This window comes from Platichthys flesus, chromosome 16, assembly GCF_949316205.1.
Source record: "Platichthys flesus chromosome 16, fPlaFle2.1, whole genome shotgun sequence".
Classification (NCBI taxonomy): Eukaryota; Metazoa; Chordata; class Actinopteri; order Pleuronectiformes; family Pleuronectidae; genus Platichthys; species Platichthys flesus.
Window position 1 is genome coordinate 3,055,863 of NC_084960.1, and position 16,958 is coordinate 3,072,820.

Here is a 16,958-nt window from a genome sequence, read left to right on the forward strand (position 1 = left end):
GGATGAAGACACTTTAAAATCAGACCAGTAAATGTAAGAAATGACAAAGTTACACCGCTGTTAATGTAAATTATGAAGCTGGTGGAGCTGCACTAACAAAGAGTTGGAAGGGAAGGAAGAAGGAGAGAGAGGAGACAGTTACATACTGTTCATATGATGTTATCAATAATACAAATAGAAGATGTAGTAGTATTAGTAGTATCAGTCCTGACTATATGTACACAGCATGGTACAGTTACATAACAGTTGTGAGTACACCTGACGTAAAATACATTAGTCACAAGACTATTATCTGACTGGGAAATTCGTGTCAGTTCAACTGAATTTTTAATAACACAACAAAATATGTATATATTTTTTTTGAAGAAATTTATTTGATTTCACATCAGGGAGTCTTGTATGATATGACATTAAATGACCAGGTGGCTGAATGTTTATTTTTCATTTTTAATAAACACACAAAGAATGACGTGAATGTTATAATTTAGTTATTTAATATGCAAACAACTATTATATTGTACTTTTAAGTCCAGCCCTGGATGAGAGGAAACAGCCTTTAGTGCTCAGAGAGCTATGGGACTCTGTGTTGTTGTTTCCATGCAAAGCTTCAGTGAGATCCCTGTATTTTAATCATTCTTTTTAAATAGTGATGTCTACTCATTCCCCTTCAATTCCAAAATGTCATATTTCCTTTGTCTTCCACCTCGTCCGCCTCATGACTCAATGGAGTTTTCACTGGTTCCACATCAGGCATCATCAACACCTACACACGCTGGGAGAGCACAGATAAAGTGACAGCCCCTCTGTAGTCTCATCTCCTTTTTCTTTTCTCTCCTCTCCCTCCCTCCAAAACCAAATCTCATCTGCACATGGAAGATTGACACAGCATTTACAGCTGGGGGGGGGGGGGGGGGGGGGGGGGTGCATGAGTACGCACAGGAGAGAGCGCTCACAGACAGGATTATATCAAGTGAAGGAGGCGGTGGAGGACAATGCAGGATTAAAAAGAGAGAAACAGCCGGGATGGAACGATGAATAAGCAACGAAGGAGAAACTAGAAGAAGAACGTGAGGAGAGAACCGGGGACAACGAACCCTGAGGTGTCAGGATGTGGGACCACGGCCCTGGACTGTGAGGGGGGTGGGGGGGGATTTTGAGACGTGTCAAGGAACTGGAAACACAAGTGTGTGACTGAAAACCACAACCAGCTTGAGGGAGGTGAGTATTTATTTATAACAAGTTTTTTTATTTGTTGATTAAAGTTGATCTCCAGAGGTGTTTTAGACACTCGTCGATTTCCCAGATTCCTCAGGGAGATAAGAAGCTGCGTCTGAGAAACTAAAGCTCAGGCATCATGGAAAGTGCTGAGTCGTGTGTGATCAAGTGAACAGTCACACTATTCCTTCTCATACTCTAAATCTAAGGCATGACATCACCTGAAAGCGAATCAGGACAATATCCAGACAATGATGCTGATTGTGAAAAGATGTGTTACATAAAAATTACTCTCCGCCCCCTTTTCCAAGCTTTTGGTCGGTTTGTTTATTAGAATTTGTTCATCATGAAATCCACCCAAAAATAAATGCATCTCAAGGTGAAGCCTCATGATGCCTGAGGGCGGGAAAATAACAGAAAACACAAATCAACAGCTTCTTACACAACAGATTCAGTTTTTTAAAGGGATGTGAGCTCAGTTTTTGATACAAACTGTGTACAACACCTATAATTCACAGAAAATATGTATTAATATGTAATATCTATATATAATAGAGGAGCTTAAAATGTGCAAAGTGGTCATTTGAGACCAAAACATAAAGAAATTAATTGTTGACGCATTTAACCCCAGAAACTGACCAATAATACTTCTAACAGTGCGAAGCTGCAGGTTAAAGATGTGACGAGCACAGATGAGCTGCAGATGATAAGATGTAATGTGATGTTTTTAAACCTGTCCCTGATAAAGTGATAGAAAGTGATCATGTGGTCCGACAGGTAGAAGCAACTGACCTGAGACACAAACGGGGGAAATATAGTTTTGCAAAGATGAAAAAAGGACACGCTGGAAAAAGACAAAGTGAAGCGAAACCAAGTCGGAGGTTCACTGGGATGTGATGATCGTGTGGGAACGATGGGCTGCTGTGGGCTGGCTCGTGATGAGCAGAGGTGAAGCCGTGCAGGGGAATTGTTGCTCTGCTCTCACGTGTTTGTTTAACACGGTTGTTTGACGCAGGGAAATGAACAGGGAAGTGCTCAGGGGAATGAGGATTAACATATCTTTACTAATGATTAATAAAGATTGTTAATCTTATCTAATTTCATCTGTGGGGAATTACATCACAAATATCCTCCCATTAAGAGAGTAAATTAATGTTGGAAGCTTATTCTTTGCTTTTAATAAGAGAAGGTTTAAAGAGTAATTAAGTAAGTAAGTAAACAAGGTTACAAAGTGCTTTATAAAATAAACAGATTTAAAACAACCCAGAAGGAAAACAGGAAAGATAATAACAAATAAAATATTAAAAACAAACTTGGAACTACTGGTAAATGTGGTAAATGTCCTCTCCAGGGAGAAAGAGACAATGAGCCGATCCACTCGAAGCCACATCTGTGCACAGAGCTCAGGTATTTACACTGGATGCAAAACTTGCTGATGTAATCGTGTGTCATCACAAAGGCTTTAGGGGAATGGACACTTCTTCATTTTAATCCCGAGGGATTACCAGTCAGGAGATGACCCCCACTTTCTTATTTTAGTGTGGGAGGTTATTAATCTTGTGATTCACCAGATTAGGAGTCAGTCATGCAGAGAAACAGTAAAAGAAACTGCAAAGTCAATTGATTCTTTATTTCAAAGAAGACAATTCAAAGAACAAACTAATAAGGTTTTCAGTCAAATTCTACAAAAACTCAAAACCTCAGAGAAAGATGATGATTTTCTAGAACATGTTTCTCATGGCAGTTTGGACTGAACCAGTTGGAAAAAATTCTTATAAAACAAACATATTTTCTCTTTTCCTCATTTACATTTCTACTCAGTAGAAATCCCCCCCCCCCCCCCACACACATTTAAATCTACTTTAGATTGAATGTAGATGTCGTGTTGCTGCTCTCGTGCCCTTTCAGTCCCATCACCCCCCTCCTCCCCCCTCTGACTCATGTGATAAGAGCACTTAATACTCCATACCCCCCCCCCCCACACACACACACACACACACACACTCTGTCTGTTATGACTCCCTCCTCTCCATCCCCCAAATGCCACAGGAGACGGGTTCCCATGGAAACCAGCTTCTGTGAAAGTCCAGTTTTACCTGGTGACCACTTACTGGTTTGCACTGGTGTGTCTCATCTCTGCTGCAACCGAACCGAGGCCACCAGAACCCGGATCTTTATCTGGGGTCTTACTAACACATAGATACCAGATCTGTATCAGAAGTCCTGATGATCCGTCTTCTGCATAAAACTGTTTAAAATCCAACGATCGAACGTAATGAACCTGTTGCTCCGACAGTGAATCATCCCCCGATGTCGGACTGTTCACTGGTTCCTTTTATAGACACAGCCTGGAGCTGGAAGATTTTGTTTCATAGCTGAGGTTGTTGGTTGGAAGCCGAGCTCACCTGTGAGGAGACACACAAACACACACACACACACACAGAACATGTAATTATATAAACCTCATACACAGTATTCACACGTAAAGATACAGATTGTTTCAACCTGAGCTCGTTAACTTCATTGGGATGATTTTATAACACGTGTCGTACAGAGAGAAGTGACAAAAACAAACAGCGACAACCTATTTGAGCTTGTGTTTACCGTCTGATGGAGAGATTACGTGAGAGGATTTTCTTTGTATTTCTGGACAAAAATAAGTCCTGAGCTCGATTGGTGTTATTTAATACCCGGGGTCGTGCAGGAGAAAGGTTGTTAGGCAGTTTTGTGCTTGTGTGTAAGTGGGAAAGTTGTACAGTTGGAAAGGAATCTAACGATATTTGGATTTTTAGGTATATCATGGACAGTGACGTTTACCATGCAAGTGCAGCCTTTACAATCAAAGTGCACTCGCAGAGGATTCACACCCACACACATGCAAGATTTCAGCTCAAGTAAATGTCTATCGCTGTTGAATAACACATGGAGACTTAAGACTTATTATGAAAAGATAATCCTTTCATAGCTGTATGGTTTCTCAGGGTCAGACAAGGTCACAGCTCCTTAAGACATTTCACAGAAGCAGATCCGGATTATGTCTTAAATCCGCTTCTTTAATTTAGGCCTGCAGTCTGATGTTTAAACACATTGTGAAACCAGAGTCACATCACGTTTAAAAATAGTTCAAGACAGTTTTGTTCTCATCAAAACCTCTGGAATTAAATAATCCCATTTTTCTGAAGCTGCTTGTTCTTCCTGTAGCTGTCTGTCACTTAACAAACCAGAAGGTTCTGGGTTCGAACCTGTCGGCATCAGGCTCTTTCTGTTTATGTGCCTCCCATGCAGGTCATTTCAATATGAGACCAATCGAGCCCCCCCGTGACCCTCCAAGTACAAGTGGTAAAGATTTTGGAACTGATATGTTCATGTCTTCCTCCTCAGTTGCCTTCACACTGACTCAAAAACCACCTTGGTGCAGGAGACCTGGTCTCTGGGAGCAGGACAGAGTCTGGCCTCGGACCCTGCCGCCCCCCAAAACCAGTGATCGTTGGTGCCATGGGATCAAGTAGGTCCAACAGGTGAGGGATTAACAGGGAGTCAGGATTCTGGCCTGAACCATCTGATGATGAGTTCCTGGTGAGTTTTATAAAAGCCTGAATCTGGTCCCGACACGATGCACCGGGGGAACTCGGACATATGATGTGTTGGAGAGACACTGTAAAAATAAAGCTGCAAACTAAATACAAAATCAGGTTTGCAGAAATTTGAATACTGTTCCGCTAATCCGAAAAAATTATGTTTCAAAACTTTGTTCTATGTTAATTTCGGAAAGACGGACACTGACTCAGATATAATCCAATAATCTGTGAGGATCCTTCTCACGAGGCTAAACTGAACTCACCTTCCCAGCAGGTAATCCTCCGTGTAAAGGAGAGCGACAGGTTTGTTAGATTCACACCAGGATCAGTCTGAATGATTGTTTTGATTGGTTATCAAAAACCCTGAGGTCAGAGTGGAGCCTCCCTCATGTCAGTGGTGAAAGACAGGACAGGTGTCTAATAAAAAACGACCATAAACTCCATATTCATCCCATTTCCTAACTCCTTAACTCCTCCTCTCTGCTGTTGACAGGTACAGCATTGTGTCGGGCGTTCTACCGGTGGACGAGCGCCAGAGGATCGCCAGCCTAGGACTCTGCAACGGCCACAGCTCCTCCAACTTCCAGCTGCGCTCAGCCGGCGACACAGAGACGGACGACAGTCGGAGGAGGTCGGGAGAATCGGTGGTGTCCAGCACTACCACACACAAAGGGATGAACAACTACAATGGAAAGATTCTGACGAGGGGCTCCAACCAGGTGCGGAGCAGGTTTGTTAAGAAAAATGGACAATGTAATGTTGTGTTGACCAACATGGAAGACAAGGGGCAACGCTACCTCGCCGACATCTTCACCACCTGCGTGGATATCCGCTGGAGGTACCTGCTGCTTATATTCTGCACCAGCTTCATGGTGTCCTGGCTTTTCTTTGGCATTATCTTCTACACCGTCTCCCTGGCACATGGGGACTTTGAGGAGCAGCCCACAGGGAAGGGAGATGAGCTGGTGGCCGGGGGCTTGCATGGACCAACCCCTGGACACACCGCTGGAGGACAGCCACAGAGGATGCCCTGTATACTTCATGTGCAGGGATTGGTTGGGGCGCTCCTGTTCTCCATGGAGACCCAGACCACCATTGGTTATGGCTGGCGCTGTGTAACCGAGGAGTGCCCGGCCGCGGTGCTCACAGTGGTGGTCCAGTCCATCGTTGGCTGCATCATTGACTCTTTCACGATTGGCACCATCATGGCCAAGATGGCGCGGCCGAAGAAGAGGAATCAGACCCTTGTGTTCTCTAAGAATGCCGTCATCTCCCTGCGCGACGGCAAACTCTGCCTCATGTGGAGGGTGGGCAACCTGCGGAAGAGCCACATTGTGGAGGCTCATGTCCGAGCACAGCTCATAAGGTCCTACGTCACCGCTGAGGGAGAGTTCATCCCCTTGGAGCAGATGGACCTGAATGTGGGCTACGACGAGGGCACCGACCGGCTCTTTCTAGTATCCCCACTGGTTGTAGTGCATGAGATAGATAAGGATAGCCCCTTGTACACTTTAAGCCGAGCTGATCTGGAGACAGATGACTTTGAGGTTGTTGTGATCCTGGAGGGGATGGTGGAGGCCACGGCCATGACCACCCAGTTCCGTAGCTCCTACCTCGCTCGAGAGATCTTCTGGGGTCACAGGTTCGAGCCTGTGATCTACGAGGACCAGGACCGCTACAAGGTAGACTACTCTCGCTTCCACAAGACCTACGAGGTGCCGTCAACGCCTCACCTCAGCGCCAAAGAACTCTGCGAGGCTACGAGTCGAGCCTCCTCTGCCGCTTCTCACCTCCCCGCATGTAGATCCACTCAAGACTTGATTCCCAGGACGCTGAGCGCCTTCTGCTACGAGAACGAAGTCGCCCTGAGCTGCGGGGAGGACGAGGACGACATTTTCGACTCCACACAGATCGTAGGGAAGGAGAGGCCGGAGGAGAGGACCACCTCAGTTTCTGTAGACTTCCAAAATATGTTCCAGGATACAGCCACCATGACATCAGGCAGTCACAGCGTCATGTGTGTTCTGGACATGGACAACAATGAGATGGAGTTTGACATCCTGCAGACGGCCATTCCTCTCGATCCTGTGACCTACAAGAGCGAGCAAGAGATCTGAAGAGCAAGGCGGGGGGGGGGGGTTACTGTCACCTGTCCGTCTTCACCCAATAATAATATAAGTTTCTAATGTCCATAAAGAACTTGATATTAACTTGCTTGGCTGATTGTGTTTGAAGGGTTTTGAGTGGCAGTGAACAACAGCTGGTGTTGAATTGTGTATTAGGTGGACCTGACAAGAGGAAAACGATGGTGGTAAATGTCCCTTTGTACAAAACACATAGTCGTTTGTTTTCTCCTCTGCAAATTTTCCTGCTTCGTATAAATCAGAAGATAAACCTCCCTCTGATCGGTGATTAAACTGCACTGAGATCCTAATGGAAAAGCACTGGAGAGAAATATATCCAGAACAAAGCACTTGACTCTTCCTTCTATTGATGTTGCAAATAAATATTTCTATAATTTTGTCTGTTTGTCCTTTTGTTTCTGTCAATTAATCCTGATCAGAGAAACAGAAGCTGTGAGCTCTTCTGGAGCCACTAGGTGCCTCTGCTGCCACTTCTATCACTGCAGGGTTCAAATGGAGCAGTGAACCAGGCGGAGAAGGAGTGTCCCTGAAACATATTTGGCTTCAATATCCCATTCAAATAAAGTGAGTTTGTTAATAATCATCTTTCTGCAAGCTCGAGATATCATCTCTTGTCTTTTCACAGATCCTGGAAACCTGTGTGCGTCTTTTACTTCATGTCAAGAGATTGAAAAGTCCTTTTAAAGTAGCAGGTGGTGAGGAGTTGTCTGATCTCTTTCTGGACATTGAATGTCTTTTAATCATATTATTACTTATATCGGATCTTTGACTGAGCAGTTGTATTTCACGCTCATATAAACACTCCCTGTGTCATATCATCTTGAGTTACAGCTGCTTTTATCCTTATTTCGTGTCATTTTCACCAGAACATTGTAATGAAAGGATTCACAGTGTTTACAGGCAGAGGATCATAATACAGAACTAATGGATACTGTAAATATCACCATTTAACATTTCATGACAAATCACTAATATCCCAGTGCCACTGATAACTTTGTCTGTGAGCGATGATCCACAGTCGGTCGTCTGTTCTGCTTCGTCACTGTGATGGATCGACTGTGCAAAGCGGCAGCAGGAGCCAGATGAATATCAGCAGACGCAGTGAAAGGGCCGTTTGAGAGACGTAGCTCTGGTCGGATTGATACGCTCTGATGACCTTTACGTTAACGAAGCATTCAGAGGATTTCAGGGGAAGAGCGACACCGCAGGAGCTCCGAGAAGAGCCGGGGGCACTCCGTCCGTCTTCTCCTCCATGTTGGTGTTCCTCATTCCAAAAACCATGCGTTTAATGAGCTGTTGATTCAGGTCCTGCACACTGACGAGGAGGTTTTTATTTCCCAATGTTCCCAGTCAAGTCGAAATCTATAATTTGCACGATAAATGTCACATGATCATTTCTTATTCATCTTAGGATCTGATTTTTGCTCCTGAGTGTTAGTTGTAGTTTTAAACTCTTCTTTATGGGCAGAATCTGACAAATAACCTCAAATGTTTTACTCCTAACTGTGTTTGATCAATGCATAAGCAAAATATCAATATATCTTGGTGTCTTGTAATATTTTTATCCATGAAAGTAATATTGAATAGGTCTTGATGTTGTTTTATTGCCAAGCCCCACCCGATGTTGTCTAAGGCCAGAATGAGCGAAGACACAAAAAATAAACACACAAGACGAAAGAAACCAAAACAACAACTAGAATGTGACTCATAGAGATCAGGCCTAGCGGTCCCCTTGAATTCAACCAAGCTGCACCACACTGCTCACTTTCACAGATATTAGTTCCCTAAATGTGCTTTGTTTTCTTCTTCAAGTTCCAGGAATTATTCTCTGGGAAATCAAAAACAAATGTCGAACAACATTCCTGGATCTGCACCAGAACATAACGAGTTGTTCCCTGACCCACATCACGTCCTTCCTCCCGGTTTCATGGAAATTAAAGAAAAACAGATCTAATAAGGGACAGTTAACCCAGAGACTCCTGAACAGGCTGAAACAGATCGGGTTGGGATTTAGTAAAATTCTACATTGTGTAGATGAATTATTTGTTTAGTGAGACGTGCAGTGACGTTAAATTTACGAACTGGATTTGTGATTGTACTCATGAGGTACTTCCACACAGGAGGGATCCACGCCGGCGACATGCAACACATCTGGTTTTGAGTGTCTTCTTTGGAGAAACTCTCCAGATGTGTTGACTTCACGATGAACTGGTCACCACAGCTAATGCAGGGGAGGTCAGTGCCCCCTGCTGGCCAATCATCAGGAAACGGATAAAGATCACAAATTTGAAAAATTAAGTAAGATTTGTTTTAATTCTTGTCAGCATAGAGTCGAAAATGGGGGAGAAATAAAGTGTGTTCTGTGAAAAATATATCTTTTATCATATTTAATTATATCTTTTATCATTTCTTTAATATATCTGATGTCTGACTAAGGAGAATATGCAAGTGATGCTTGGATGAGGACTTCACACGCATCTTATCTTTTTAATTTACACCTGGGTAAATTCTCTAGTCTAAGGTTGTCCCTAATGTCACAGCGATAATGTACATGTCACAATTTAACACTTCATGACAAATGACAAACAATAAGCTACAGTATAAAGGAGAAGTAAGGGTTGATCAATGAGAATATGAGAGAAACCAGCTGTGTTTGTTATGAGTTAGTCTCATCAAATCGCCATGTTAAAGTATTTCACTTCTCCAGGCCCTACATGTTCATACACTCTTATTAAATAATTGCCCACCATCTCCGCTTTGTGTTTTCCGTCTAGATTTTAATCAAGTTAAAATGACTCACTAATAGTGTCACTAATGAGAGACTTCCCCCTGTCAGCCCCCTCTTGCTGGTCCTGTCATGAATTCAGCTGAATTATTAATTCGGCCTGTTGCCGTTCCCACGCACGAGAGGCCGACGCGTCCGGAACCTCTGAACCTGCCGGAGAGACGTTCCTGTCGGAGGATGAAAGGAGGGCAAGGGGGGGGGGGGGGGGGGGGGGGCACTCAGTGGCTGCAGGCTATCATCTTTTCATTAGTGGGCCAGAGAGCCAATGAGTGAGTGTGATCGGTGGGACGGTAAAAGAGGAGAAGTCGTGCTGGGCCACATCAGCTATTAGGGTGATTAGGGGGCTTCCACTGACTCCTTCTGTGTATTGTCTCCCCACAGAGCTCAACAGTGAGTCTTTGTGTGGGACATTTAACTGCCTGTTAGCATGCTAATTATGGTGTGTGTGTGTGTGTGCGTGTGTGTGTTTGTGATCGTCATCGTCTGGTCTTTTCCATCCCTCCATCTCCCTCCTGAGCTGTCCTCTCCTCCTCTCCTCCTCCCCCTGCTGCACCGCTGATCCCTGTGTTACGGCTCTGACCTCTTTACAAGCTCCTTCCCCTCGGTTTTGATCTGTGATCTTTATTCCTCAATCTGTGTGTGTTCTCCCCAGTGTCCTCTTTGGTCCGTGTCTTTTCTTTTTTCATGATTAATCAGTTGCTTCTTATTCTGCCACGCTCTGATCGGTTTGGCTTTGACTCCGATGTTTAAAGATTCACTCCCTCTCACAGGCGGCGCAGGACATTTTCCTCGCATTCAGTGATGGAACAAGCTGATTTCAGACATGCAGCTCTTTCATCAGGGACAAAACTCTGCAGCCATCGTTGAGCCTGTGCTTCCTTCCCACCTGACTCCCTGTTGCGGGATTAGAGGTGTGCAATTACAGATTCCCGAAATATTTCTGGCTGAAGGAAAGCAACCTGCTTTTCAGAGGTGATCACCATAACAGAAAAACATCCCACTTCCAAAGACTTCACTCAAGTCACTCAACCGAGCCGAGTCTTATTTCTGAATTGTACTTAAAGGCTGTAAAATTCACGATTTCCACTCAACAGTCTCTTGCGTTGTGAGATAAAACAAAACAGACATCAGATTTCATCTCCCCTCCAGTGATTGTCCGTGTCAGACGAGCGATAATTCATACTTCTGCTCTTCTTCTGGAGTCGTGTGTTGATCAAATAAAAATCAACAGGCCCTTGATGTCGGTGGAATAGTATCATCACAACTGATCCTGAGTAAATACCATTAAACACTGAGCAGCAACACACATTTCTCGCCCGACATCGACAAGGCCGGCTGGACGGGCCAGACGCCGACACTGATGCTACATCTGATATGGAAGCTCCTGACTCAACAGGAGAGAACTTCCATCACTCAAGACGACATGAACGACAAGAGCTCTGCCTTTTTAAATATGTGTGTCCATTTTCCTGTTGATATCAGTGTATATGTTTACATCTGCTGCATGTGTAGTGTGAGTGTTCTTTTCTGTCAGGCCTTGATTTAAAAGATCTTCTCCTCAGCTGAACTAAAACTGTCTGATCATACTTGTGTCCATTGTAGTGTTATCTAGGAAGCCTTTTAATGTTGTGCTCTATGGGTCCCATTAATAACTTTAACATTGTGTACACTCTATATATATATAACAGAGTATTATGAGTGCAGAGTTTGAGAAACGGCCGCGGGAGAAGTTCTGGAAGTTTGTTGTCCCTGTTGTCCTCAAATAGCAGGGCAGTAAAGTTTTTGAGTTTTTGAATATTTACCGGATTTGTCGTCCACATTGTGTCTTGTGTTTACCTATAGATAATACACACACATGTGACTAACTGTGTTTGTGTAGCTGTGGGAGTGTATATGTATCACCATAGCATTATACCCTAGTATCATACTGCTATTTCTGGTAGATTCCAGGTTGTATTTAAGTGCATGTTTGAGGGCATGCAGACGTGTTCATCCACGTATGTACTTCTGTGTTTGTGTGTGTGTGTATAAGTGTGTGTATGTGCGTGTGTGTGTGTGTTTGAGTGCATGCGAGCAGCTGTGGGCCCTGTGTTTGAACTCTAGCTCACATGGGCAGAGTGAGGGAGGGCCGCAGGGCGAGGAGGCGATGGGAGAGGGGACTGATGCCCGACAAACTCTCCATCTCCCTCTCCCCTTTCATCTCCCTCTCCCGGCACCAAACAACAAACTCTTTCATTCAGGCATCTCTGCGGCCAGCCGCCCCCAGACCCTCCAGGCCCCCACCCCTTCACGCTGCTTAATTCAATGTTCCGAGAAAAACTCATGATTGGGAAGTGACTTTTCTTATCCTCCTCCTTTTCCATATCTCCCCTTAAGAAGCATCGTGCCTCGTCCTCTTCTCCCGAAGTTTGTTTTTTAATTTTCATTGCAAAACAGCTCCTGTCCTGAAAACAGGAACTGGACAATGCAATGATGGTAGATGAGCAGTCGCAGGGTTTGATGCACCTAAGACAGCAGAACATTACATAAAGGCATGAATGGGAGGTTATAGTGCTTGGTATAGTTCTTTGATTGAACAGCATTCACTCACAGTGATTCCAGACACAACGAGTTTGTCTGTTGAGTGACGAGGACGTAAACGAGTGAAATCATCTCTTTAATCTGAACAATCACGTTTTATCGTCCGGCTCCTTTGATGTAAAATCTAATTAAAAGGTGAAATAAATCATTTTCGACTGTCAACAAGTACGATGTCAGATTTAACCAAACTGAACTGGTCTCTGCTCTAGTTTCACCTCCAGCGAGGGGGTTGTGTGTTCACCTCTGTTCTTCATTTCTAAGAGGATAGTTTCAATATTAGATTCTCTCATTGCTCTCTGTAAATATAACAACAATCATAAAAGCATAATCCTATAACTTAAGCCTGAACTAAGCCACTTGTGATAGCAGTATTTCAGCTACAGTCAATTTTATTGAGCTTATACGTACAGTTCATTCATAAAGATATTTGGGACGTGCACATATTCAAGCCTGTGCAGTTGCAAGGAATGATAGAAAAGGTTTTAATTTACTTAAATATATATAAATGTCCCAATAAATGTACTCAACTCATATCGGAAAACATAAAAGTACTTATCCTGAGTGATTCAAAATGCAATACCACTGATGTGTGATCATGTCTGCCATGTGTAATGTATAAGATATATAAGATATTAAACATATTTTCTAAGATGATTACTTGTTTTGTGTGTAAAATGTATCAATATTGAGTCAAGGCCCCTCTGCATTCTATACTACATTGTATTTATCATGAATTGTGCATTAATAGATAATGATATACAGACATATATATATATAATATCTTTATAGTACATGAGCAAATGTACCCAGTAATTTTCCACGAGTATATCTCTATAGTGTCTGAAATCCATAGTGTTGTGTCCGGGTGCCAGAAGCTAAATTAGATGTTTAATGAGAATTTAGTTTTATGTCCAAGGGGAAAAATCTCCGGAAATAGAATGAGTGAGATTGAAGAAGATCTGCGAGAGGCCCATCACGGCTGCGTGAGGATGTCCAGGACAACACGCAGCCAGACATGCTGCAGCAGCGTCCGAACAGAGGACGCCATTGTTGCCGGGCCGAATTCTTGAACACCATTTTCTGCATTTTCCTGCAAATGACTCAATCTCCTCCTCCATCGCCTCTCATTCCGCTCAATTATCATTTTCTCAGGCATGTTCTCTTGTCCTACAGAGAGACGGGCAGTTTGGGAGTTTCCAGCTCTCACCGTGAAATCTGCTTATATGTTTAGAGATGTGTCTTTCGTGCCAGAAAACCACACACATGTACACACACATTCAAAGTGCATGGCAGACGAGGAGGGTAAATGAATAATGTGACTGATTATGCTCTGGGGGACGGGGGACAGGGGACAGTTGAGACGGATACAAGGCACCATTGAGGATTCGCTTTCTCTTATTCCCCCGACATCATCCCCCCATTTTCCTGGTGCCTCTTGTTGCTGTCACAGCTGCAGCGTGCACGCCTCAGAACACCACAACTTAACGGCCTCGGCCCGGTCGACACAAAAGACGGTGACACTCGACAGTGTCGGCTCAGTGCGGCTTGAATATACACACACAACAAAAATACATTGATGCAGAGCCGAGCTTTAAAAGTCCTGCAGCTGAAGTATTAATGCAGCTAAGATGCATCAAGACATTTTGACATATTCACAACCAGTGATTTCAAATCTGATAAAAGTCAGTGCATTGATGAAGTGGCTCCAAAGTGTTGTTCAAGCAGAAGCCCAGCTGTAGATCTGACAGAGTCATGTGACAGGCGGAGACACAGTGGGGCTTTGAGCTCAGGGCTAACGTCACAATGATATCATGCTCTGGATCGACTATATGGCCTCGCTGACTTCTGCTGTAAACACAAACTGACGCTGATGAGATTTAAAATCCATTCTTCAGGCGTTTGGTCAAAAGACAAACAGGGTTCATCCTCAGAGAACCATGATTATCTGGATGAAACTTTGAGCCAATCACAAGGGGGGAAAGGGTGAAAACGTATTGAAGAGTCAGGGATCACTTCAGTGTAACTTTATTTACTCTCTATCCCAGTGGTTATTTCACTACATGCCAAAGATGTCAACCTGCTGGGGGCCCCAGAGTAAAAGGGATTCATCTTCTGGGACCATGAGTCCATAGGAATCAGCCTGAGGCTACATCCATGTTTTCAAACTAAGAGGATCTCTGTCCCACAAATGTTTCAGCCTTATATCAGTTTGAATCCCCGTCGATACAAACACACCTGAACTTGGCGTGTACAGTTGTTGAGTCAGGACCTCGGTGGTAGAACAGCAGCCATGATGCTGATCTAACTAAGAACCACTCAGAGAGGTGTTTCCAGATCAATTGTCCCAACTCAACTCAACTCAACACAAAAAAGGATGTTTTTTCACAGACTCACTGAGTCAACACAACTTAGGAGGAAGAATTAATAAGCACAGAGGTCACAACTACCACCTGACACTGAAATCAGGACAAATGAGCCTCGTTCTGAAAAACAAGCGGGAGTTTGATTCCTGAACACCGGCAGAGCTCAGCCGCGGGTAACTGAACTCCCCATCCCACCAGGGACCCTTACTCTAATACCCCCCCCCCCCCCCCCGCCCAGCACCACCAACACCCGCTCAGCCCCCATATATCAGTTTCTTTTAGATGTCCCCCCCTCACACAATCGAGGTAACTAGATTCTTTCCTTTGGCTTGCAAGCGGAGATATGAAGCAGAACACACAATGGGCTATTCATTAAGGTAGCCACACACACTGACACACACTCACAGACACACACACGTACCCAGAAGTTCCTGCATATAAATTCACATGCACACATTTAACACACAGCCGGTACCCCATCTCACTACCCAGCTGCAGGGAGAGCCAGTCCAAGCTCTTACAAACCCCTGAAACACACACACACACACACACACACACACACACTAACACCAGTCACTCAAGGACAGGACTAACACTAAAGAATAGAAACTTTGATGCTCAGAGCACAAAGGCAGGATTCACAGATGTTCAAAAGAGGGACCTATTAAAATGTAACACGGCTGTGTTAATTTACTAAGGAGGATGAAGAAGAAAACAACGAAGCAACAAACATTGAATTATTTTCTTGGGTGTGTTAAGAGGATATGTAATTCATATTTACCACTACTGAGGGATATTATATAAACTATTGAAGCTTATACATTTTAAAAGGCTGAAACTTCAAAAACTCAGAGTTCCACTTACGCCCGACCTCCGACCTCCCGGAGGAACTCAAGCGTGAATGAGGCTTTTAAGGTAAAACAATGAGACAGAGTTGATTACGTTCATAATAACTTAATAACGGCAATAACAGCAGCTCCACCGGATCCTTGTGCAAGCTTGACCGACTCACTTCACTCAGGGAGCGGCGACAACACCTGCTCTGTCCTGCACAGGTGCATGCAGGGAAACAAAGAGAGGAGGAGGAGGAGGAGAGTGGGATATAAACCTGCTTTTAAAATTATGTTCACTGATATAACCAAGTGCAAGAAGACACAAAACCTTGATTTCAACACGTGCCCTGTGAACTGAATTTCGATTCTGGCTCACAATCCAACAAAGAGGGAATGAATAATTAAAAATAGAGATAAAAAGTGGATTTCTAAATATTTTAACTTTTGTGAACCTGTTTTTTGCTGCACCGAGTTTGTCCGTTGCTGCAGCTGCAGCCGAGCAGAGCGCCGCCATTTTAGCTCTGATACAAACGCTGTGAATTTCAAACAAGCTCTTGGCCGTCAGCCTTGTGACACAGATGTAGCCTCTAGCAGCCGCTTCCCAATCCAGTGCTGCAGACGCATCCAGACCAAGATGTTCTCATCGATTCAACAGAGAGTCTCTCCAATTAGACCGTGACGGAGAAAGTCCTTAAAACAGAACAGGGGAGAAACACGGGAGAGAGGAAAGATGTGATATAAGAGTTTCATAAAGGCAGAGCACCAGGGACTTTAATCTAGTTCACTCAGCTTGGTGAACTTTCCGATTACGGATCAACCATCGACCTTTGTATACCCCCCCCGGTCTTTCCCCAGGGGTCATCTGTATTCTCTGACCCCTCCTGTCTGCAGGGCAACATTTACACAATCGCATTTTTGCTGATTCATTTTGATGTGTGTGTGTTTCAGCCTGAGCTCCGACTCCTGACCACACGGCACTGAGGTTGTTCTTGTCCCATTGGGATGCGTCCCGGCCTCCTGTGAGTCAGCAGGAGTCACCACGTGAACCAGAAAACCAACAGGGCGCCGCTCCCTTGGCCGAGGAACGCTGGGCCTCCATAACACACACAGGGTAAACCCGGCTTCATGTCGTACAAGAGTAAACATCACACAAGTCATGTGAGATTTATACAAGGCATAAAATAACTATAGCAAGTAAAAGGAATTGTTGATTATAAATGTAATAACCAGCTCCTCATATTTCATCTAAATCCAGTGTGCCTCATGTTAGAGTTGTCCACTACTACTCACTAACTTCCTGCCCTCTGTGGGTTCACACAGGATTTGAGTTTCAATATAAATCGGCTTTTTGTTCTGTGACTTGATTCGTTATTTTCCTGCAGCGTCGTGTTTATCATGAATCTCCAGCGAACGAGTTTGTGTCCCACAGAAACAGAATCTGTGGATATGTGACATGTGAC

The 16,958-nt window shown here is 44.1% G+C and overlaps 1 protein-coding gene across 1 annotated transcript; it reads left to right on the top strand.

The window, feature by feature from the left end:
* Positions 1-966: 966 nt before the first annotated feature.
* kcnj4 (potassium inwardly rectifying channel subfamily J member 4) lies at positions 967-7,316 on the top strand. Its single transcript, XM_062407755.1, has 3 exons — positions 967-1,218; positions 4,597-4,733; positions 5,287-7,316. The coding sequence occupies exons 2-3, from the start codon at positions 4,711-4,713 to the stop codon at positions 6,908-6,910; spliced, it is 1,647 nt and encodes a 548-aa protein (XP_062263739.1). The 5' UTR covers positions 967-1,218; positions 4,597-4,710; the 3' UTR covers positions 6,911-7,316.
* Positions 7,317-16,958: the final 9,642 nt, after the last annotated feature.

What these genes read in the sequence shown, in the direction of transcription:
- kcnj4 (XM_062407755.1), top strand. Translation starts at nt 4,711, where the DNA reads ATGGGATCAAGTAGGTCCAACAG. An exon ending in GGATCAAGTAGGTCCAACAG is followed by an intron (nt 4,734 to 5,286) that starts GTGAGGGATTAA and finishes TGCTGTTGACAG; the next exon opens with GTACAGCATTGTGTCGGGCG.